Here is a 26240-nt window from a genome sequence, read left to right as displayed (position 1 = left end):
TCTCATATTGAAGCATTAGCATAATGAATTCTTTAAAATATCTCTTGTATAATGCATTCTAAGGTATTGATTCAGTTGGAATTATTCTCAAATTATTCTGTTATATATACATATATATATACATACACATATATACTAGAATTTTAAAGTAGAGAATGATTAGTACATATTTATAAAAATGGGAAGATGCAGAAATCAATGAAGAAAAAATTCATTCTATCTTACAGAACTAACCACTTGTTAATACATGAATGTGTTCTTTTGATCTTTTTCCGTGTATACTTTTTCCATGTTTTTAGCCCATCTGTTTTTTCTTGTTATGAAGATTTTTTAAAAAAAAGATTTGTTTTGCAGAGCTACCTGAAATATCCACTGATTAGATTTCTTGTAGTTTACTCATTTTCTATTTGTGATTATTTCTGAATTTAGAAAGTGAGTTTTACAATGTCTTACAAGGAAAAAATGAATCAGGAGTCAAAGAATAATAGATTTCAGTAAACTGAGAAAGTGAGAGAGTTGGCTGCGATGGAATGGAAATTCTTGTTAGTGCTCTACCCTGGAAAGCTGTGATGCTTATTTGTTCTAAATTCTCATAGCGTAATCTTCCTCTGCTTTTTTTTTTTTTCTTTTGTACCTGGGATCGAACTTGGGACCCTGCGCTTGCGAGGCAGATGCCCGAACCACTGAGCTAAATCCCTGGCCCCTTCCTCTGCTTTTCAAATAGTGACTGTTTGGAAAAATTGGGAGTCAGACTTCAGAATTTCCCTTTTCATTACTCCCCCGCAGATTAAAATATTCATTTTGAACTTAGGAATTTTATCAAGAAATACTGGTTGTATTTACCTTGTCTGATTAAAATTTTTTAATAGCAAAAGAAGTATATTAATACCGGGCAGCTGCCTGTCCACAGAGCTGTAGTTTTCAGTGGTCTCTTTGACATACTATATATTCCATGTAGGCTGCCACTTTCTTTTGCTTCCTTTAGGTGTAAACTTGGATGTTTATTGTTTCAGCTTCATAGACCATATTGCATCCATGAGATATAATTCTGGTTTGTTTTTTTTTTAAATAAGAAGTACCATGGGATACATTAGAATGTATTTCAAAGTTAAAATGTATCATTTAATAACATACCCTAGTAAAAGAAAGACTGCTAGTTTTCTTGGCCCAGGAATTTGGCTGCTTGTATTTGTCTCCTTCCAAGTCAGAACACTTCAGTCTTCTACCACAAGCCATTTACTCTTAAAACATGGGCTTAAATTTTCATTAGGAGACACTGTGTAGCATTCTACAGAAAAGTGCCAAATCTTTTGAATTTGAGTACCTAATTGTGGAATTTTAAAAAATCCTCAACAGTGATTCTGAAATCCTATTTTAGAAAATTTTATGTAATTTAGGATTAACCAAAAAGTATAGAGTGGTCAATTTAGCCATAAAGAAAAACACAACAGAATGGCAGGTGTCTGAAAATAAGCAAAAAATAGGTGGGTATTGTTAAAACTTATCAACTGAACTCATCCATTTTAGTTTCTAAAAATAAGGTACTTGTTGGTTTAAAACTGAATGCCAAAGTTAGTTGGTATAATTTTGTTTCCTTACTTATTCCAACCTCTTCACCACCAGTGCCATTTATACCCATAGAGTTATAATTTGATATGCTAATACATTGGAGCTATGCACTGAATTCTTTGCAGTGGAGAATATTTTTGAAGTTTGAAATTAAATTCTCTCTGTAGGATCTCTTCTTTTTAGGCACTGATGTTTACTGATCACTTTTGTGTATTTCTGTAAGGGCTGTTGAATATTGATTAAATTTTGTATTTAGTCTTAGATTCACTGAAAAATAGATTTTTCTTCTTTCAGAAGAGAATATGTTAGGATTTATCTTTATTTGTACCTTTTCCTTGAGTACATCTATTTTCTTTAAAGGAAGCCTTTTTTTGAAGTAGTCTTTTTATTTTTTGGCTTACTGCCATATTAGGCTAGCACCAGCTTCTAAGTTTGTTACATTACAGCTTAATGTCAAAATCTAAGGGTATTTTTATAATTGACAAAAATGATATCAGTTTTATTGGAGTTAGTGTTGGGCTCATGTATTGTAAATATTTGCAGTTTCCTCTTATATTTTAAGTATCTGTTGACTCATTTATTTATTCACTATGACTCATATGTACCGAGCACAGTGGTAGGGGAGACAGCAGGGCAGTGTTGTGTTAGAGTGATGTACTTGGTGCAGGGGCTTCCAGGAGGAGGGGGTGGTCAGGGAAGATTTTACTGCACATGTCATAAACAGAATCTTAAGGGATGGGCAGGAGTGCTCCAAAAAGAGATGGATGAGAAAGGGCAGTCCGAGAAATAGAAAACTGAGTCAAGCTTAGAAGTTAGGAAATTGTCTGAAATATGAAGGGGATTTATAGCATTTGCCACAGCTGGAGCCCAGGGTACAGGGTACAGCTGGAGCCCAGGAAGAGTTGAGAAACAAAACAAAACAAAAAAAACTGCGAAAGATTTTTTCGGCTGAGCACTCATTTGAGCAGTGGTGTAGAGCAAAGGTTAGAAAACTACAACTCATAACTTGTTTTGTGTGACCCTCTATGTAAGAATGGCTTTTACATTTAAAAAAAGCGGAAAAAAGACTGAAAAAGGATAATAATTCACGATCCTTGAAGATTATATGGAAATTGGAATTGAGTGTCCAAAAATAGTTTTATTGGAACAAAACCACACTTACCTGTTTACATCTTGTCCGTGGCTGTTTTTTGTCTAAAATGGCAGGGTTGAGTAGTTACTTCAAAGAATGTTGGACACACAAAACCTAAAATATTTACTGTCTGGCCCTTTACAGAGGTCATTTGCAGATACTTGGTCCAAATATACCAATTAAAACGTAGAGATAATTGGATTGAAAGGCAATCCTAACTGTTGTTATCTGCTTATACAGATAGGTTAAAGGTGGAAAGATGAAAAGCAATATCTTCCATAAACACTATTCAGGAAATTGGAATAGTTAACACCAGAAACAAGGAATTTAGTAGAGGTAAGTAGGACATTACATAATGATCAAAGGATCAATTCACAAAAAGGAATAACAATTCTAAATGTGTATAAACCCACTGACAGAACTGCAAAATACAAGCAAAAGCTGATAGACTTGGAAGGAGAAATAGGAGACCCACCGCTGCATCTCTCTCAGGGGCTGACAGAAAGGTGCACAGGTAGGCAGTGGGACAGAAGGAATGAGTGTGTTGGCTAAACCTGATTTTATGTTTACAGAACATTCCATCTGACTGCGAGAGAATGCACTTCCCATGGAGCATGTATTTCTGACCCAGAAAAGATGAATTAACACATTTAAAAAACTGAATATTTCTGTGATGGAATTGAATTAGAAAGCAGTAGTAGAAAAGTATCTATAATATCCCTAAATTTTCAGAAATTAACCATCTCATTTCTAAATAGGCTGAGACACATAATCACAAAAATTATTTTGAAGCCGAGAATAGTGATGCATGCCTGTAATCCCAGTACTCGGGAGTCTGAGGCAGGGGGATTGCCATGAGTTCAAGGCCAATCTGGACTACATAGTGAGTTTGAGGCCAGCCTGAACTATAGCAAGACCCTGTCTCAAAAAATCAAACCAAACCAACCAAACCAAACCCCCAAAATTATTTGTAATTGAACAAATATGAAAATACCACATTTCAAAAATTTATGATATGCAACTTAAAGCAGTATTTAAAGAAAAATGTTTAGGATTATTACATCTTTATATTGGAAAAGTTCTCAGAATCAGTGATCTAAGCTTCTACCTTAAAAAAATACAGAATGAAAGGCAAATTAAAGTCAAATAAAGCAGAAGGAAGGAAAAAGTAAAGGCTAGGGGTAGAAATTTAGGTGGTGCATGCTTTTAATTCCAGCACTCAGGAGGCTGAGGCAGGAAGATTACCATGAATTCAAGGCTGGTCTGGGCAACATAATATGCTCGAGGCCAGCCTGACATACCAAAAACCTGTCTCAAAAAAACAAAACAAAACAAAACAAAATATATGGAAATTTAGAAATAAAATGAAGTCAGGGAAACTGAAAGGTGGTACTTTGACATGATCAATAAAAATGATAATCCCCTAGCCAAATGAAAAAAGAGTGAAGATACAAATTATGTTAATCAGGAATGAAAGATGAGAAATTATTATAAATCCTTTATGCATTAGAGAATAATAGAATATTATGAAAAAAATTACTTCCATTAATTAGACAGTTTAGATTAAATGAACAAATTCCTTTGAAGACACAACTATGAAAGTTCGTTCAGGAAGAAATAGGTGATAATATCTGAATACTGCTATTCTTAATGAAAAATAAAATTCATAATTTTAAATGTTTTTGTAAAGAAACTTACAGGTCTAGGTAGTTTTATTGGCAAATTCTACCAGAATTTATGGGAGAAATAATAGCAGTTGAATTCAAGCTATTCCAGAGGACCAAAAATGGTAGGGTATGTACCAACTTTGTGTGTGTGTGTGTGTGTGTGTGTGTGTGTGTGTGTGTATTTGCAGTATGGGGATTGAACCCAAGGCGTTCACACTGAGCTACATACCAAACCCTTTTTTAATTTTTATTTTGAGACAGGGTCTTGGTAAGTTGCTAAGGTGCCCGGAAGGGACTAGAACTTGTGGTCCACCTGCCCAGCCTCTCAGAATTTGGGATTCCAGGCATATGCCATGATCCCTGGGTCTCCAGCTCATAACTCTAAAGTGACAATCTGATATGAAAACTAGATGAAGACTGAAGAATAGTATCACTCATGAATAAGATGCAAAAAATCCTTAACAAAATATTAGCAAATGAGTCCAGCAATATTTTAAAAGAATACTACATTATGAGCAAGCGGTTTTATCCTGGGAATGCAACGTTAGTTTCATATTTGAAATCAATTAGTATAATTTACCATATGGAGAACCTAAAGAAGAAGAGCCGTACTGTGATCTCAGTGAATGCATGGATGCATTTGATAAAATTTGATATCTTTTGAGCTCTCTGCAAACTCGGAATGAGAAACAACTTGAGCTCAGTAAATGCCATTATGAAAACCCTAGAGTCAATATCATACTTAGTGGTGGGAGAATTAATACTTTTTCAGGCAAGGAAATTCTCTTTTACCACTAATCTTCAACACTATTCTTAAGGTCCTAGCTATTACAAAACAGCAAGAAAAATATATATAAGACTTACAGACTGACAAAGAAGAAGTAAACTACTGGGTTCCTAGGTGATATAATTAGCTATGTACTAATCCTATATGAAAAGAAACAAAAGACCTAAATGAAAGATAGCAACTACCATGCAAAATACAAAACCTCATTTTTATAAAGATATCCCCCTACTCCCATCATATTTTGGGATAGGGTCTTGCTATGTATTCCAGGCTGGCCTTGAACTCACTTTGTAGCCCAGATTGGCCTTGAATTCTTAGAGAGCCTCTTGCCTCGGCCTCCCAAGAGCTGGGATTAAAAGCATGCATTGCCATACTCAGCTATAAAGGTGATGATTCTCTTCATTGATTTAGAGTAATTTCAGCCAAACACCCAAATGATATTTCAGAGATTTCTCACAGTTTCAAAGGTTTAATCCATGGTGACTTGGCTCCTTTGCTTCTGGGTTCAGGGTAAGGCAGAAGAAATAGAATAGAAGAAATAGTGGAAATAATAGAATAAAAAGAATAGAAGAAATAGTGGAAATGCATGGCACAGGAAAGCTGTTCACCTCATGGCACCAGAAAGGACAGATATGACAGAGCAGAGATAGCCAGAGAGGAACATTCAGGGACCCAAGGTGAGAAGCATTTACCAGGCCAGTTATCAAGACATTTTACCTAGCTTGTTACAAAGACAATATACAATTCACCCAACAGAACAGAACTGAGACACTGGAAATAAATCCTCATGTGAATGGAACTTGATTATAATAATGGAGATGGTATTGAAGATCTTTGGGAAGAAAGATGTTTAATATATAATCCTGGGATTATTGTTTATTTTATAGGGAAAAAGGACATCCCTGTGTTACTCCATACACAAAAGTCAGACAGTGTAAAAAAGGCTGCAGATTAACACAACTTTTCAGACCAAGAAGAAGAGAAGAGACAGGCAGAAGAGGAAGATCTTTTCCACATTGGATGTAGAACAGGGCATAGTTACTCAATTTAAGTGTTGACTTTGTCCAGCTCATAAGATAAATACATGTGTTTCTAAGAAATTACACAGTAAACAGTTAAAAAAGACAAACTGGGAACTGGGCAAAGGCATGTGTCACACAAATAACTGAGAAAAGATTAGTATACTTTTACAAATCTACAAGAAAAAGAGAACTCATTAAAACAGATAAATCTCAAATGGAATTTCATGAAAGAAGAAAGACAAATGTCCTCAAAACATGAAAATAAGTACAGTCACATCACTATAATTAAGGAAATGCAAAATAGGACCGTAATAAGATAATGACCAATGCTTTCTAGATTGGCACAAATCAAAAAGCCCAGCATAAAAAGTGACGGAGACATAATGTGAATCTGTAGGAACTTATATTCACTGCTAGATTGATTATAAACTGGTATAACTACATTAAAAACAATTTTGTGTTACTCTACAAAGTTGAGCATTCAAATAGCATGCTTCAGTAGTTCTACTTTGTGATCTGAGACTACTGCACACGTCTTGGGGTGACATAAGCTAAAAATACACACAGCTTTATGCTGATAGTAGCCTGCAGATAGAAACAACTTGAGTGTCCATCAGTGGGAGAAAAGATTGTGGCAAATCCATATGAAGTTGTGTCTTGGAGCAGTCAAAATGAGTGAACTATATTTTATTGGATGACACATACGAAACAATATTGTGTGAGAAATGCCAGTCCCAGACGACTACAGATATGAAGAGAAAGGGCTGTGGTAATTAAGAATGTGGACTCCAGAGCTAAAATGCCTGGAGGTTTAGCTCTGGCCCTGTCACCTACTAGATGTGTGGTCTTACAGAAGTCATTTGTCTTCTCTACACTTGCATCCTGTCACCTGTCAAATACGAGTATAAATTGATTTAATACGGATAAGGTGTCTGTGAAACACAGGTGCTGTGCATGCAAGTGTTGGTTATTTCTCTGAATTCTATTGCTACTGGGATGATTTTCTGTTTACTTTCTACTGTTTGTTTTTATTTTCAGTCATGTTGTATTATTTCTTTGTCTCAGTATTGTTAATATATGATCATTATTGGTAATTAAAAAATAGGGGAAAATATTAAGAAGGATTTAAAAATCACAGTATAATTACCTAATCATGGCAGTTCTTTCTATGGCTTCTGTTCTTTACAAGATGCCAGGGTTCGCTAATTTCCAGAAGGACAAATACACTTCTTTTTGTTTCATGCAAGTCTGTGTAGGAATGGTGTAAGTGAACTTGGGTTATTATATATACCTATTATACAGAAATTTTCTAATAAACCTCTGCAGTACTCTGCGGGTATGAAATTGTCTAATAAAAATTTCTGTGGGAAATGCACAAAACACGAATTAAAATAAGGAAAGTTAATTAATTTTCTAGTTCCTTTAGGCTTTTAGTTTGTGGGCATATATTCATCCTCATAATTGGTTTATGCAAAAATGTTATAGGGAGCAACAAAAGTTGTAGTCAGCCACAAATGTCGAAAAGTTTTTCTTATTAGGTAGTGCTGTGCCCTCATTTAGGCTCACAGTTTCAAGGTTATAGGAGAAGTAGTTCTACATTATCTATCACCAGAAGGACTGTAGATCACCTAATAGTACAAATGGTGAAGAAATCATGGGAATTCTTACATACTCCTGTCTGTCCTCTCGATACTGATCGTTGTTGATGTTGTTTTGCTGACTCCACAGAGTGAAGAGTATTCATTATTACCCCTCAGAAGCCTTGTAAGTTGGTTTGTGTGTGACTGTACAATACAAGCACAGTGCAGAGTGTTTAGGCAATTCTTACAGCAGGATGCAAATCAGTGAAAGCTGAGAAGCAGAGAACTAATGAGGATGTAGCAGAGTCAGCTGATAAATAATTGAAACAAAAACAAGGTTCATGATATATAGGTAGGTCCAAAGAGTGAGATTTGATGATTAAAGGATTAATAGAGATCCTTGGGAAAGATGGTGAAACCTCTGAATATTTTTGTACCAAAGGTTGATCCTCATATGAAAAATTAGATTTTAAGAAAATGTCATATATTATCATAATTTTAATAGGAATTTTTCCTAGATGAAGTACACATACAGAAGAGTATGTAAATTACGTGTATAGTTTAATGGTCCATTCCCAAGTCAGGAGGTAGAGCACAGGGAGCGCCTCAGAGGCCTAGCAGGGGCAGTTATCTATCTTCTTTCTACCCTCAGAGGAAACTTTTATCTTTTGTCCTGGTCTTTACTTTTATTTTCCTTTCACTACCTCTATATGCTTTATCAAATGTTATTTCGTTTTGCCATTTTAACTTTTATAGATGCAATCATTTATGTATATTCTTTGTCTTATGTATATCATAGTGATGAGAAACTGGTGTGGTCAGCAGTGTGAAGAGACAACCCACAATGTGGGAAAAATTCTTCACCTGCTCTTCCTCAGACAAAGGTCTACTATCTCAAATCTGTAAAGAACTTAAAAAGATCAGACTTCCCAAATTTAAAGACCCAATTGAAAAATGGGCATCTGAAATGAACAGACATTTCTCAGACAAAGAAGTAGAAATAGCAAATAAATACATGAAAAAATGTTCAACATCACTGGTCATTTGAGAGACGCAAATGAAAACAACGCTGAGATTCCACTTCACTCCAGAAAGAATGGCTGCTATCATGAAATCAACCGATAACCAATGCTGGCGGGGCTGTGGGGAAAGAGGAACCCTGCTCCACTGCTGGTGGGAGTGTAGACTGGTGCAACCCCTGTGGAAATCAGTGTGGAGATACCTCAAAGAACTAGAATTAGAGGTTCCATTTGACTCAGCTATTCCCCTGCTGGGTATCTTCCCCAAAGAATTAAAAGAATCATACCACAGTGATACATGTGCACCCATGTTTATAGCGGCACAGTTTGTCATAGCTAAAACTTGGAAACAGCCCAATTACCCATCAACTGGAGACTGGATGAAGAAAATGTTTTTTTATAAAATGGAGTACCACTCAGCCATCAAAAATGAGAAATTAGAGACATTTATAGCTAAGTGGATGCACATTGAGGCCATACTCTTAAGTGAAATAAATAGGACACACATGTATAAATACCGAGTAGTTTCTCTGGTGTGAGAAACTGAAAGTGTAAATAAGGACTAAATGTATAATAGGTCATGTGAAATAGGAAGAAAAAGGTCAAAGGGGAAGGAAGTGGGAGGGCTCGGGGAAAGGATAGAAGGGAATGGGATTAATATGAGAAAATGGAAAAATAGGAACAAAATCTTTGTAAATAGGGAGGACTGGAGGGGTTGAAGGGAGGGCTGGGCAAGGGTGAACAATAAGAACCAAGAGAGACTATGTAAAGGCGCAAATTTCCAATGATGAGTGTTATTATATTGTATACCTAAAATGTACCAATGATTAGAATGAATAATCGATAATGTAAAATAGGAAGAAAAGGTCCAAAGGGGTAGGGGTAGTGGGAGGGGCAGGGGAAAGGAAAGAAGGGAAAGGAAAAATGCTGAGAAATGGAAAAAATGGAAATAAAGTCTTTGTAAATAGGGAAGGGTGGAGGGCGTGAAGGGAGGGCTAGGAATGGGGAAAAAAATAAGAACCAAGATGCATTATGTAAAGGTACAATTCCCAATGAGAAATGTAATTGTGTTGTATACCTACAATGTACCAATACAAAAAAAAAAAAAAAAAAGAAACTGGTGTGGTACTTCATTGATTTTCAGTCCTGTGTAGTAGTCCTGTAAAATCAAGAAATAAAAGTTGTTCTAGGCATAATTGATGTTTCATGTTTTAAGAATCTGTGAACATTTTTCTTCACTCAACAACTTTCTGAGTGGCCATTATGCACTTTTTTGTTCATTTGAGTTTCTTTTTGTTTGTTTTAGCTGTATGTAACAAAAGAACCAAATGAACATAACTGAAAACAATAACAAGCCTATTGTCTCAGAGTATTTGACTTCATAAAAACAAAATTCTTGAATTGTTTCTCAAAAGTATCATGAAATGTTTAAAAGGAAAATCTTAAGGGAAATGTTTGGAACAAATATGGCAAGTGTCCTTATTTAGAGTGTACTTACATACTTCTAAGGTAAACACTTAAAACCCAGAAGAAAATGAGAAGAGGCAGGAGAAGACATAAAGAAATATAAAAACTAGTAAATAGGAAAAATGTTCAGCTCCATCGAGGTCTTTAAACTTACACAAGATTTTATTTCCTTGATGTTAGCTTTTTAAAATATCCAGTGATTTTGATTCTTATATTTTAAAGAAAGTTGATTTGAGAATCTGCAAAGTCAAAGTCAAGTTCTAGTATTTTTTTTTAATTTTCTTGCATTAGCAATTCTTCTAATACGGCATGATTTACTGTCATCATAGAAAGACAGCATTAGAGTGTGTACATGGCAGTGTAAAATTAAACACATGCTCACAATCAAATTAATGTATTTCATCTGTCTTCAACTAATAACAATCTGTCATGTTATCTATCTGAGTAGGGGCATAAACAGTTTATTTTGTGTTTGGAGTAACTTCCTGGAGGTAGTTAATGTGACAAGTAGTTTGTTTGAATTGAGTATAACCAGATCAACACTCTAGATGTTTCCTTGATAACCTAAAAATTACTGTGAAAATCTCTACAAGTGCTATATTTATATTTTGCTTTTATGTCTTTTAAGTTAGGCAGCAACATTTTTTACAGTCATTTCACTGAGAATATTGTTCCTGTTGTTATGTATTGACTGAAGAGCAAAGTTTTTATACTTTCAATGCTTTATTTTCCAAGGACAGGGAATAGACATTAATAGTGCAGTTAATTAGAATTGTATAGTACTTGTCCTTTTTTTCAAAACATGAAGTAACATTCTGTTTTAATAAAAAATCATATATTTTGAATATATTCATACAGCATGTTGAAAAAGAAATAGTTGGGAAAATGAGAACATTGTAAAGTCTCAAGCTAATATTTAGAACATGGTGGAGACACTACTGTAAGTGTTTCTGAATTTTAAAATCTTACTTAAAAATTTACATCCTTTAGTTTGATCAGCTCTGCTTAGAATACATTTTAGGTATCTAGTTTTTAGGCTGTCCATTATTAGTAGTAGTTGTATTAGGTAGATGCAGTGGAGGTTCTGAAAAAGGAATCCTGAATGCCAGCAAACAAATAGGACTTAAAAATGAAGTTGTTATATAGTTGGCTTATTAGCATTAATGTGTGTTTTAAAATTCAAGATAATATACATTTTTTAAAGCACATGTAAATCAAGTTTAATACGTTATTAGGGGAATTTTACTTGTCATATTTGGGCTAATCATGATGGATCATTTTTAAACATTATGCAATTACACAACTGGTGTGTACAGCTGCAAGTACTTTGTAAAGGAATTTATATAATCAAGTGTTAAGGCAAAGCATATCTGATACTCTTCTATAGTGCTTATGGCATCAGTCTTATGATTTCTTGTTATTAATACTTCAGAGTATTAACTAGCTATATGACAGTTCATTTTTTAAAATAATAGTGACTATTTAAAGTTGTCATTATCATTTTATTTAGAATTCTAAATAAAAGATGATTAAGTGATTATCTCCAGTGCTGATGCCTTCTTCTTTGGAAGACTTTTTTTGAGTTGGATAGTATTCTGATACTGGTAACTGACTTTGGGATTTTGGTCAGTTCACTCTGAACCTGTTGTGTGTGTGTGTGTGTGTGTGTGTGTGTGTGTGTATGAAATTAGAATAAAGCTTATGTATCCTCTAGGGTTGTTTTGGTGTCCCAGTGTGTTTTGCAAGTTTTGAAACAAATTTTAAGTTGTTTCAGAAGTTTCCTGATATGGTTTATCCGCTTCCCTTTTTGCTCTTCAGCATCTTTGCTCCTTACAAAAGCCAGATAATTTTTTTTCAAAGTGCAAAGACTGTTGTGCTGTTGGCTACAACCTTCCAGCACTTCCCATTATAGTACTTGGGTAATATCCTCATTATACTATAGGTTCCCACCATGGCTTGTTATGTTTCTTTGTGTTCCTCAATTGTTGTCAGTCTTTTTCTCTTTCAGGTTTTTGTTTCTCTTGTCCCAGTGACAAAAACATTTTTTTCCCTCAAATCTCTTTTTTTCCCTCAAATCTCTTTTTTTGGCTGATTTTTATACTTTAGACCTTAGATCAAAGAAGTTTCCCTATATAAAGTTGTCATAATCTTTATGTGATACCTCTTCTACTCTGTTAATTTACCTTCTCAGCTTTTTGAGTCCCCATGTCAGATTATGAATGTGGCAATTTCTTCATTTGTTCACAGGCTTATCATTCTCATGAATATGAGGGTAAAGATACTGTTTATTTTGTTCTATTTATTGCTTGTTCTTTTTAGCACAGTACTTGACATATAACAGATGCTCATATTTATTAAATTTATTTTTAGGTATTGTTTTACTTCTTTTAAAGAAATACATGAACTATCTTTGTTGTTGTCTGTGATTTTCACAACCATGCAGTTAGTATGAACCACATTTAGGTTGATTAATGTGTAGGGTTGTAATGATTTTCAGAAGGAAGAAAAAATCAGCTGCCTGTGCTTCTGTTTTAAAGTTCATGGCACTGATAGTGGTAACTGTATATACAAGATAGATAAACAGGAAAAATGTGATATTCATAACATCTTTGGCAATGCAACGTTTTTTATCATTTGTAATTTTCTTCTGAATATGAATTTAGAAACAGTTGTCTGTATATTGGAAGTACTTTGAGTCAAATGGGAAAATTGAAGTTCTTCTAATATATATTTGTATAGCATAAAGATTTCACATATATATAGTTAGTTTTTCTTTCTTTATTTTTTTGCTCAAGTGGACTGGAGTGTGTAAGATAGATGAATAGGATAGCAGTGTAGATGATTACCAATCCTCATATGTTCTTGGCTCTCATACAAGAGCCTGATACTTGGCCCTTCTACTTCACCAGCTCGGGTTCTGTTAGATACTTTTGCACAAAATCTCTTTGTAAGGAATGTATATCCTTTCTACCCATTAGGCTGGTCTAATTTTTCCTCATCCTTTGGATTTATATCACCACCTTTTCTGTGAGACCTTTCCTGTCATCCCAAGAAGTTTCGTTTTAGAAATTCCCATTGTCAGTACTCCCATTGTGTCTTATACCAGCTATACAGGTCAGATTTCCCATTTCTGGCAATACCTGACACCTGAAACTTAAAGGAGGAGAAGTTTAATTTGACACATGGTTTCTGTCAAGGTTTGACTGGCTCCAAGGCAGCAAGACAGAGGGTGTGGCGGAACAGAGCTACTTACTTCATGGTGGTAGGGAGGCTGAGCCCAGGAGAAGAGAAGCAGTGAGAGACACAGCTCTGCAGGCAGCCCTAAGCGACCCATTCTTCCAACTGGGCTCACCTCCTAACAGCACATTCAGTGATGAACACAGATGAGCAAATCGCCTCCAAGATGCAGCCACTTCTCCAGAACTCTTAATGCAGTCAAGTTGACAATGAAGATTAACTGGCACAGGGACAGATCCTCTGTTGGTTTCAGCATTTCACTGTGTAGGCCTTTTAACATGTGCTCCTTGTAGCCTTCCCAGAATGTAGCACATAAAATATGGCAGGTGAATAGTTGGTAAGTGAACACAGGGACAACTGCAGTAGCACCAGCTAATGATGATTATGTGCCTGTCACATAGCATGCACCTTCCCATGTGCCAGTCATTGTTCTCATTGCTTCATGTGTATCTACTCAGTTTGATCTACTACAACCTTATGAGATAGGTCTATTACTGATCCCATTTTAGCACATGAGAAAGCTGGAAAAAAAAAGCTTAAGTGATGTACCCAAGGTCCCATAGATAGTAAAAGCAGGAATCAAATCTAGGCATTTAAGCTCTTGAGAGTGCATTTTTTAGTCTATTTTTATTTTATTTATTTATTTAGTTTTTGCAGTACTGGAAATTGAACTCAGGACCTTGTGCTTTGCTGAGCTAAATCCCTGGCCCTATTTTTAATTATTTTGATTGATAAAATTATATATAAAAACTATTACATATAAAATTATATAAATTACTCTATATACATGCAATTGTATAGATTGTGGAATGACTAAATTGAGCTGATTAATGTGTATATTACCTCATTAAAGTGTTTAAAGAACAATTTAAAATCTACTTTCTTAATAATTTTCAAGAATACCACACATTGTTATTAATAAAATAAGATAACAGTTGCTGGTAAGGACCTGGAGGACAGGAGCCCTTGTTTCTTCTGTATTTGCCATAATACAAACACAATTGAGAAACTGAGAAAACTTTTTTTCTCATATGGGACTAATTCTTGTATATACTCCACCATCTCTGAATCTGAAATATAAGAAATAAAGATCATCTTTTGGGATAATAAAATTTTTCTGTTTTAATGATGCTTTGTGATGATATTTAATATAATATAGTTTTTAATCTGAATTGTTTACCATTATTAAACACCATTTCAGTTACTTATCAAAATCTCTCTGCATACTGAAGACAAGCTATTTTACTCTGTGAATTATCTATATAAATACATTGGAATATCACATAAATGTAGAACTTAGTGCTCCAGTGGAGTGCACAGGGTCAAATGAAAAATGAAAGTGACAACTTCAGATTCAAAATTAGTTTGTCACTTCTGATCAAAGCTGTGAACTTCAATGGAAAAGAAAAGTTTCAGAATATATAGTACAAAAATATTTTTGGATGAAGTGATATATTAGATTTGAATGTTAAATTTGCTTTAAAATCTGGGATTTGAATGTGAATGAAGTAATATTGGTTATGATGACAGTTGTTGAGGCTGAGTGAGGGTTATATGAAGAGTCATATTATTTTTCCATTAAAGTGTTTTAGAGTGGCTGATAATCAGAAATTCTAGATTTGGGTAGCTATGTGGGTTCTTTTGTTTGTTTTATTATGTAATACAGAACATATAACAGTTTACTATCTAAGCATTTTAAGTGTATAGGTCAGTCAGTAATATATTCATGTTGTTGTAGAATACACTTCTAGAACTTTTTAATGCAAATTAAAAACCCTGTACCAATTAAACAACTTCCCTTTTCTCTTTCCCCACATCCTTGGTAATCACCGTTTTATTTTCTATTTCTATAAATTTGATTGCTTTAGTTACCTCCTACAGCTAGAATCATACAATTATTATCTTTTGATGGCTGGCTTATTCATATAGTATAATATCCTCAAGATTCATTCATTTTGTAGTGTGTGACAGGATTTCCTGTTTGAGATTGAATAATATTTCATTTTATGTATATACCACATTTTGTTTATTCATCCATCAATGCACATATGAGTTTCTTCTATCACTTGGCTGTTGTGTCTAGGGCTGTTATGAACATGGGTGCACAAATATCTCTTTGAGACCCAGATTTCAGTTCTTTGGGATATATACTTAGAAATGAGATTGCTGGATCGTATGGTAGTTCTATTTCAGAATTTTTGAGGATCATCCATACTGTTTTCTCTAAGAGGTTGTAACGTTTTACGCTTCCACCTGAAATGCCCAAGTGTTCAGTATCCACAGTCTCTGCTATTGTCGACATTTTTGTTTCACTTTGTTTTTAATGGTAGCCATTCCCTATCTCTTTGTGGTTTTGATTTGCATTTTTCTGATGACATATCATCTTGGAAGAAATATCTGTATAAATCCTTTGCCTACTTTTGAGGCGTTTTGCTTGTACATATGTTTTACATTCCTAGAAAAAGAATCCCAAGATTTCTCCCTCTTGTGTTCTTGTCTTCTTTATGATTGTCTTTTGTATATTCAGAAATTTTAATTCCATTTTTAAAACTAAATGGAAGACCTGAAAAAGTGCTATGAGTAGCTCAAGGATGTGCAGAAATGAAATCATAATAGTAAGTGTGTTATCATGTGTATGATAGATGGATGCTAGATAATAATTTTAAGAATGCTCTTAAAAATAGAAGAAAGGTTTTTACTAGTGTAAAAGTCCCACTATAATTTCATCTTCATAATTTACATCTCTATTATATTTAAAATGAATTACTCTAATTGTTTTAGTTGGTTAGTGCTGCCATAGCAAAATACCTGAAAATAACTTAATTCATAAACAATGAAAATTTATTTCTCACAGTTCTGGAGGCTGAGGCATTTAAGATCAAGGGACTGGCAGGGCCAGTGTCTGGTTAGGATCCCTTCTTTGCTTCCAAGATGGCAGTGTGAGTGCTGTGTCCTCACAGGACAGAGGTGGAAAGGCGAGAAGGGATGGATGGACACTGTCTTCACATGGCAGAAGAGCAGAGAACACACCCACCCCCTCGAGGGTTCTGATCTTCTCCGTGAAGACTCAGCTCTCATGGCCTAGTTACCTCCTAAATTCCCCACTTCTTGATGCTGTCATACTGGCAGAGTATCAGCACACAGTAACTCAGATGAATTTGGGGGACACATTCAGACCATACCGTCTAGTAACTGAGCCCTCTTAAATGTTCCTTGCTGATTACTGACATACTAGAGAGAGAAACTAGTGAAATGCTCTGAGGACTTTTTTAAAAGTACCTGTCATTTCATTTGTGAGAATCTCAGCTATTTAGCATAATTTTTATAATTCTTAATGGCCTTTTATGTTCACAGTACATGTGGTGGCATTTTGCGGGACTCAATTTTACATTTCTGATGTGAAGTTCTTGCTGTCCACCACAGTGCCTGACATATAATAGGTGCTCAATGAATGCTTTTCGAATAAGTGATTACTTGATTGACCAGTACTGCATCTTTATTAGGATAAAACACTTGTTTGGATAGTACATGTCACAGTTATGGATGAACTTATGTGGTAGTTGGGAAGTTGGAGTAAAGGAAAACAGACAAAAAGAGAAAGAAAAACAAAGATGATAGACTCTTCCATTATAAAAGACAAATGCAAACAAACTTCAAATGATAACAACTTCATGTTTTTTTCAATTGGATAGTCATTTCATTGGGGATTTGTCATAGTGACATGATTTGTTTCTGATCTTATTGAATTAGGAAAGTATTTTAGTTTCAATATTATGATGAACTAGATATATAAATGCCAGTGCTAATAGCTTAGTATTTTAGTCTTCCACAAATTGATGCTTGTGGCATTGGGACATTTTTTTGGCCTGTTCTTGTAAATAAGGTCTTAGTGATGTTTAAGGAATAGCAACTTGTGGCCAAATAAAGAAAGAAAGGAAAAAAACTCCCAATATTCCAAGATAAGCAACATAAATGGGGTCAGGAATCCCCTACTAGATCAAAAATCTCCTAGAGAAAAATCTCTTCAGCTTACAGACTGAAAACTTTTAATATAATTTTAAATAAAGCCTTTTATGAAGTATGAGCATTTTTAGTTGATAATCAATTGCTACTATTATGTAGGCTTACTAGATTTGCAAATTTACAAGATTTTACAAGTCAGTTGGGTCCCTTCCTCAGGAAATCAATTCAAGGTTTTTTTCCTCTATTGACTGAAAGAGCCTAGTTGTCCTTAAATCCTGTGAATATATTTGCCTTACAACTTGACGGCATTGAGTCAACACCCTTGTAGGGTCTGTAGTGTAGTAAAAAGAGAAACTGCTCAAAAAAGAATCACATTTGGAAAAAATAGACTGGGCAGGAGAAAATCTGTATTGGACATAAGTTCTGTTCTGTGCTTTAAAATACCTACTGCTCTTCAGGCAAATACAACGTTGTCCATAACTCTTGAAATGGATACTTTAGATTTGAAAAGAAAACAACTGAATAATATCTTCATGAAATTAAATCATGGTTATAAGTAATGTCAATATGCAATATAATATTGATTTTAACAGAATATTATGTATTTGTGTTAATGATAGTTATAAAGATTACCAAACGCCCTAATGATTCAAGTAATTAGACTGTTTCAGACCAAATATGTTTGGATAAGAATAGCTTACCTTTAGTTAGTCCATGTATTTAAAGGCATTACATTGAGTGGGGTCTTTGAGCACCATCGGTGTGCCTAAAGTTTATACTACTTGAGCACTTACATACTAGTCATCGTGTACTATGTATGATTTAATTCTGAGACAAGTCCATGTTAAGGAGATACATTTATTTCTCCCAGTTTATAAGTGTAGAAACTGAGGCATAAAAAAACTGAATCGGTTCCCCAAGACTACACAGCTAGTGTCTAAGCTAGGGTATGATTTTGGAAAGTAAGTCAAATTTAAACAGGTTAAAAATGTCTTAATTGATGCCAATATTGAATTTTGTTCTCTCTTTAACACTTGTCTAGTTGATTTGGAGCATATGCGAACAGTGAAACCTGAGAAGCACTTACGATTTTGTCAGGAAAACGGTTTTAGTAGCCACTTTGTCTCAGCCAAGACAGGAGACTCTGTAAGTAAACTAACACATACTGCATATAACAAGTGATGTTTTCTTTTATTTACAAACGTAACATAGGGTCTGTAGTATTGTAAAAAGAGAAACTGCTCCATAAAGGACCACATTTGAAAAAAATAGACTGGGCAGGAGAAGTTCAGTACTGGACATGGGTTCTTCCCAGGAAGTATGCTTAACCTTTGGAGCAAATTAATTTCTATTGAAGATATGAAAAACCATAGATGAGATTTGTTTATTCTACTTATATTACTTTTATAATTAATTTAACATAATTGCATTAAGGAATCTAAAATGCAGGGAATTAAATGCATATAAATCATCCATGATCCCAGTGTTCAGAGATGACCATTGATGAGTCACATGATTCTTCTGAGTCTTCCTTATCTGAGGTCTCAAATACTGGTGCAGGTGCTTCTTCTTGCAGATTGCATTTATGGAGGGCTTATCCAAGACCTGTGGGGCTCTACTCTGATCATCTCTATTTCACAAATGAGTCTCAAAGAGAGGTCATGTAACAGTGCCCAGGTTACACAGCTAATAAGTGATGGAGATAGGGTCTGTAAATAAAGTGATGACATTCAAGGGCTCACTGTATTAACCACTATAAATATTTGCTCAAAAATATAAGATCATAATATAAAAATGATTTTATATTTTCCTTTCTATTCAGCATTTTCATCTGTAGAAAATTGTCTTATTTAATGTTATCACTAGATTTAATAGTCTGTTAAATAAATTTTCAAAATATGTTTGACCGTGTCCTTATTGTTGGACATATTTCTAAATTGTTACTAAGTATTGTTTCTGAGTTCTGTTTTTAATGTTCTAATGAAAAATTTTGTTCATAAGCTTTTGATATTTTGCTTATTTTCTTTAAATAGATTCCTTGACAAGGATTAAAATTTATTGCCAAATTACTACCAGCGAGGCTAAATTAATTTATAATATCACTAGTATTATATGATTCCCCCCCCCCCACACACCTTTATTTAGTTATTTACTTACTTAGAGACAGGGTCTCGCTATGTAGTACAGCCTGGCCTGGAACTCAAGAACCTCTGCTGCCTCAGAAACTCCAGTACTGGGATTACAGTCATGTGGCATCATGCCTGGCCACAGTCTCTTTTTTAACATTGAGTCTTTATTTGTTTTTAAGTCTTTGTCAAAGGGGTAGGCCCAAACAGCACAACTTTATTATTTAAATTTGAATTTCTTTGTTTACAATTGTGGCTGGAATTCTAAAAATTTTATTAGCTGTTCTTTTTCTGCTATTAGCTATTAACATTTTATAATTTGCCCTTGGCTTTTAAATTTTTCTATGACCACTTTTATACCAGCGATAACATTCGTTATAATTTTTGTAAATATATTTACCACTGTACATATTTTTTTTTTTTTGCTGCTGCTGCTGCTGCCTGATTGTTAGTTTTTTCTTTTGTCTTTGGTGCTGGGGAATGAACCCAGGCCCTTACTCATGACTGTTAATTTTCTTAACATTTTTTTCAACAAAAAGAAATTTGAAGATTTTCTGTGGTTTAATATTAGATGTTTTCCTTGTAATGTATTTCACAGGTTAAATGACTAGGCTAAATGTGAAATAATATAAAAGGAACTTAAACCTTTTTCGGGTTGAACCCATTTAAGGTGGCCTCTTGGAGCTGTTTCTCCCAGAACAGTGTGCAGTGGCAGTCCCCACACCTGCCATTTAAAATACAATGTCAGTGCTTCTGGGTAAACTCATCTCTAGATTGATGGGCTTCTATGCTCACATCTTCCTAGGGTCTTTTACCACTTGGGATTATTTTAATTTCTAATATTTGAGCTTGTGTTTAGCTTAGTGCTCTTTGTGTACTTACGTTGAACCACCATTAAAAAGTGATTGTTTTCTCTATCGATACTACTTGAAATGATTTGTTCTTGCAGTCATCTCCAGGTCCAGGCTACTTTTCTTCATTATTTGAAAAATTGCATTCCTGGCTTTCTGTGCTTCCATGATACCACCGCTGCCCTGATTGTTAGTGATTTCAGTGTGTTTTTGTCCTCCCCCTCACTCCTGTGAGTGTCACTGGAACTCGCTAGCCCCGTGTTGCCTCAGGTCAGATGTCCTGATCATAGTGATCAGCCATTCTGTCCTTCCTGCTCACACTGTAAGTGTCCTAACCCAGGTATTCTTCAACCCTGGCAAGACTTAGGAGATGTAGGCCCTAATACCTTTATGGAATCGTTAGCCTTCTTTTATGGCCTTATGTTTCCATTCCTGACTTAACACTCATAGCCAGTCAAAATCATTGCCAAGTATATACTCTCAGTTTTCTTTCTCCTCTTTAACTTTGTCAAACTCACTTGGCCACATCTTAATTCTGCTTCAAATCAAGCCTCCGCTTTTCTGTGGCTGCACACATGGATGTGACCACAGAAAAAACAAAGAGGAATGCTAGAGGTTCCACATTAAATTTATAGTCATTAGCCTCTAGTGGGCCCTCAATACTGCTTGGTAATTATACCGGATGTCCCTGCTCTTAGCATCTTTCTGTCTTACCTGCATGACCATTTTATAGCTTCTCTTCTCTCTTGAGATGTTCAAAACATTCTCCGCTGTTCTCTTAGCTAATGGCCTTGTTTCTTATTTTGTAAGAAATTTGAAACAAAGGGAAGACAACTTCTACATACCTCTACCACACCTCTATCCAAATACCCCTCTCCTTTCCCTGCCTCTTTGTCCCCGCCTTCTGTCTCCCCTGTGCTCACTGTGAAAACTGCGCTCCTACATACGGCGAGCTCCCACGGTGGTGTACCACTCCCTTTCTCTTTGTTGAATGGCTTTAGCACTTCTTTCTTTTTTATACATCATCATTTTTTTTTTGCCTACTAGTTAATTCTATCAGCATACAAAATATTGTGACTTATCTTAAAAACAAGGGAATTCTTGATTCCACATTTTTCTCTACCTATTTCCTTATTTCTTTCCTTACTTTCCAGCAGAATGTTTTGAAAGCCTTACCTCCAGTTGCTCTACCTCAGGTTTCTCTTGAACAGTTCCAACAGACTTTTGCTCCCAGTATTTCACCCAAACTGCCATTAGCAAGGGTACTAGTGACCTCTTACTTGATGAACCCAGCGATTGCTTCTTAATCTTATGCAACTTCGTAGCAGCATATACAATAATCGATAATTGTCGAATTTTTGAAATACCTTCCTCATTCAACTTCCAGGATACCATACCTCCTGGTCTTCCTTCTGTCTCACTGTCTGTCTGTCTGTCTGTCTCTCTCATCACTCTAGCCTGTAACTGTTGGAGTACTTTGTGGCTTAGTTCTTGGGTGTCTCTTTTTCTAAACTTACTCCCTTAGAACTTGATTTAGTTTCATGGCCTTGCCCAGACCTCTTCCCTGAACTCTGGATTTCCGTATCTAATTACTCACTCAGCATTGCCACAGAGATGCCAGCAGATTAACACATCCAGAACCGAGATGCTCATGTTCTCTCCTCAGATCTCTCATAGTCTTCCCACTTCAATAAGTGGCAGATCTATTCTTCCAGTTGCTCAAGTCAAGAGACTTTTGGAGTCACCGTGACTGCTCTGTTTTTCCCACAAGCTACCTCTACCCATCACTGTCTCCTAACTTCTCTTGGCTGTACTTTGAAGGTATATCCAAAACATGATGACTGTTTCTTACCATCTCCACTGCTGCTAATGTGGTTCAGACTCTACAGTCTCTATCTATTAGTCTCCTTGCTGATTTCTCTTTTGTTCATTGCTGTTCTTTAATAAGTGCTGAATACAACAACTAGATTGGTCCCATTGAAATAAAAATCCCATCAGGCAAGGCTTCCATGGCTTCCATTTTACTCAGAATAAATACCAAAGTCCTTCCAGTAGCCTGTAAGATCCTATGTATTTTGTACCCTCTTCTCTTGCTCATCTTCTTTTATACTATCTTTCTTTCTCTGTTCCACCACATTAGCTTTCCTGTTGTCTCTTGAACACTGACATCAGTTAACTAAAATGTATGCTCTTGGGGTTAAAAATAGTGTAAATCTTTCTGAGAGTTGTACAAAATAGCATAAACCTTTAAGGGAGTTTTATTTCCTTTTTCTCTCTTATTTATTAGTATATGTTAGCAATGCACAATAATTACATTCATTGTGGGGAATTGGTACATACACATATCATATCTTGATCCAAATAAAAATTAGTAAAGATAAATTGGGCTAGGAATATGATAGGATATTTGTGAGGCAGCGAGCTATAAGTTATACTGCAGTAAGTGTCAGTACTGGAACTCTAGGAATTATAGTGGACCTGACATAAGCCAACTAGATATAAAAGGCTGTTTATAGAAAAGCACTATAATGGGATTCATCGTTCTTTACTCCGAGTTGATAAAATACAGAAAAGAGTACCAAGTTGGTTTACTTAAGATATGGAGAATTTGTTGAAATTGATAAGAATCACAAAGATTATTAGTGTGTTGAAAATTAAGACCTTTTAAGACAGACTGAAGCTAAGTCAAAAGACCAGGATTGAATTAGAAGCAAAAAGCCAGAATAGTAAAGTATAGATTAATTTATTTTCATTTCTTCAGGAATTATGGAGTTTGTTAGGCTAATAAGTGTTTATATGTCGTTATTTTGTTTTGAAAGTGGCAGCTGTACTTGTCATATTAAATCTTTAAAAAATGTCTGTTTTTAATGATAAAGGTAAGTTTTGATAATTCAGCGAAATGCATGGATTTTCAAATTATGATTTAATCATTTAAAATTATTCCATTCAATATATTGCTATACTTTACAAAGCTATTTTTGGAATCACCTGCTACATCATATTTTTTCTTGCTGTTTATCACTTTTTAGAAAGTTCAATTTATTTAAAGGTAACAAGCATGCCTGCTTTAAATCATTTAAATCTATTTTTGTTATGTAGGTCTTCCTGTGTTTTCAGAAAGTTGCTGCTGAAATCCTTGGAATCAAGTTAAACAAAGCAGAAATAGAACAGTCACAGGTGATTATCTTGAGCTTTATGGTTTAAAAAAATTAATGAATTTCTTACAATCCATTAACTTTTACCCATGAATCCTTTCACGTTTATGCATTCTATGTACATATGCCTAAAAACTCTTGGAAATAGATTGTGTGTATAAATCATTGTTTATTACTTCAGTTCTTTTAACACTATTCATCTTAGAAACACCCTCATCTATAATGATATTAATTTTTGGTAATCTAGTAATGTTTTTAAAGATTTCTGTATTATTTTATTATTACTAGACAGTTGTCTTGGACTGAGAATTTATCATGAATACCAAATGTTAACTTAAAAATGACATAACGTAAAAATGACATAATTTCACTCTAATTCATGTTTGATAGAATGGAAAATTAGAGCAAGAGCCTATAGTTTAAAGTTGAGCTTCAGTACTGGTTGGATTAGAAGCAACAAACTAACATTTCCCCTCAGTTTCTTCCAGCATTCCTATTCCATGTAGCTAAAAAGGCAGGATAATCTTTTCCCATCTTTAAATTCTTTAATTATTTTAGAGTTAGTTTTATGTCATAGTCTCATAGTCACACTTGGGATGTGTGTTTATGTGTGTTAAAGAATTGAAGCAAATATCAATTGAAAATTGTTATGCTGAAGTGACGGTAGGACTTAAGTTATTTGGAACACTGCAAGTTCGCTGCTTTTAATTATCATCATTCAGATACTCATTTCAGTATTTTCTAGGACCAGACAGAATGGTAAGGTATTTCATGCTTTGTAAATAGCTCCCACTATAAAAACAGTTACTTGCTTTTGGCTTAGGAGCATGCTCGAAAGAAGTCATCATGATTCGTGTGATCACACACTCCTGAGACTTCAGAGCTCACATGATTTCTCTGCATTTTAGCTTCTGTTTCTAAATGATATTTGTCTCTGTTCAGTCGGAGAGTCTATGAGTGATTATGAAGCAACAGTAAGTAATTTGTTGATTATATATTATATATGCAGTATAGTGGTAAGCCTGATAGAGACTTAAATTTAAAATTAGTCCCTACCTCCAGTGGAGAAATGTATTATGTGTGATATCTTATTTAATTCTCATAGTAACTCCCTGGAGCAGGTAGCAGTTCATCATTTTATATTGTCACAACCCTGAGACGGGAAAGGCTATGTAATTTGATCACTAAGCCGTTGTTAGATGGGGGAGTTAGGATTGGAACCCAGGTCTGGCCAACACCAGAGCTTCTGTTTTACTCTACCCTGTGAGAGAAAGTATACTGGCCAGTTTGGAGTGCCAGGGAGGAAAACAGCTGCATGTGGAGCTGTCATGGAAGTACCTGGGTAGAAAAGCTTAGGTTGTATTTTGAAAACAGAAGAGCAGTTTGATTAAAATAAGTGACCATTTGTATTGCAGTATAAAGGGAGTTTGAGAAGAGATTATGGGGATTTATGAATCCCCAGTTGATAAATTTTATCTAACCTCTTGCGAATGGGAAATATTTGGGCAGGGAATTAAGTGAAAGCAGTTTTTAGCTAGAATTAATCTATTTTTGTGTGTGGTTGGATGGGAAGGAGATAGAGGTAAGGAGACCTGGTTACTGCTATCATGTGATAAGTACCAGAGTCAAGGCAGAAGGGAAGGAATGGCTGGATTTAAGAGACATTTCAAAGAAGAATCTATAGGCTTTGTGGAAAGAAGAGATCCAAGATAATCCTGAGATTTCCTGCCTGGAGGACAGAGGCAGAGAACCTCAGGGATTGGTGGGTTGTCCATAGCAGGGAAGGCTGCTGTTGCTCCTCAGGGGGCAGGCGGCACTGAAGAAGAACTGGGCTGTACAGCAGTGCCCAGGTTCAGAGAGACCTCCAGAGAGGTGGAGGAACTGAGATGCTTTTTTTTTTTGTGGTGCTGGGGATTAAATCTAGAGCCAGGCGTATGCTAGGCAAGAGCTCTATCATAGAGCTACAGCCCCAGCTCTTTTTAAATTTTGAGACAAGGTCTCACTAAGTTGTCACACTGGCGTTGAACTTGTGATCCTTCTGCCTTGGGTTCCCAGAATTCTGGGATTACAGGTGTGTTCCACCATGCCTGGCTTCTGTTCACCTTTAAATTTGTTTTTAAATAAAATTTAAAAATCAGATGGAACTTTAGATACTATTTGGATAAACCTTGTGTTTTATAGATTAAGATATTGTGAAGACCAAAGAGCTGAAATAGCTCACCCAAAGTTACGAATGTTATTGGAAGCATATAATGATTCATCACATGTAAGAACAACTTTTCTGTTTTAGCTCCTACCATGTACCTTGTACTGTACTTTTTAACATGCTGTATCTATGCTTCATATGGTAATGTGCATACACTTAGAATACATATCAATCAAAATATTCTTTGTTTACACATCCATACACATCTCAAAAACAGAGACCACATGTTGTTTATCTAAATGTGCATAGTACCTAGAGTAGTGCCTGGCTTTGAGTGAATGACAGTAATGGATGTTTTAGCCTTCTTAGTTATGTTCACTCCATGTCCTTGACATGACACGCTATGGTAGTCTTCCCAAGAATCTGCCTGGGTTCTTTATACCTTCTCATCCTCACTCTGAGATTGCTTTCCTGCTTACACTTTGGATCTCTGCCACTTCCACACCTACTTGCAAATGG

The 26240-nt window shown here is 35.2% G+C and overlaps 1 protein-coding gene across 10 annotated transcripts in view; it reads left to right on the top strand.

The window, feature by feature from the left end:
• Rab28 (RAB28, member RAS oncogene family) overlaps nucleotides 1–26240 on the top strand; it is a 94426-nt gene that overhangs the window by 64261 nt on the left and 3925 nt on the right. For 6 of the 10 annotated variants that reach the window (XM_021260279.2, XM_004847271.4, XM_004847273.3 and 3 more), the window contains 2 exons: nucleotides 18486–18589; nucleotides 23520–23597. In XM_021260279.2, coding sequence (XP_021115938.1) covers nucleotides 18486–18589; nucleotides 23520–23597 — 182 coding nt within the window. Of the gene's footprint in view, nucleotides 1–18485; nucleotides 18590–23519; nucleotides 23598–25756; nucleotides 25842–26240 lie in introns of all 10 variants that reach the window. The other 4 variants (XR_205351.3, XR_002395868.2, XR_205349.3 and 1 more) reach the window with 1 other exon arrangement.

Source organism: Heterocephalus glaber, unplaced genomic scaffold (genome assembly GCF_053883595.1).
Source record: "Heterocephalus glaber isolate CG9 unplaced genomic scaffold, H.glaber_assembly_v1.0 deba00001509, whole genome shotgun sequence".
NCBI lineage: Eukaryota > Metazoa > Chordata > Mammalia > Rodentia > Bathyergidae > Heterocephalus > Heterocephalus glaber.
The sequence above is the reverse complement of the archived record's forward strand: the minus strand, read 5'-3'. Positions and strand labels throughout refer to the sequence as shown.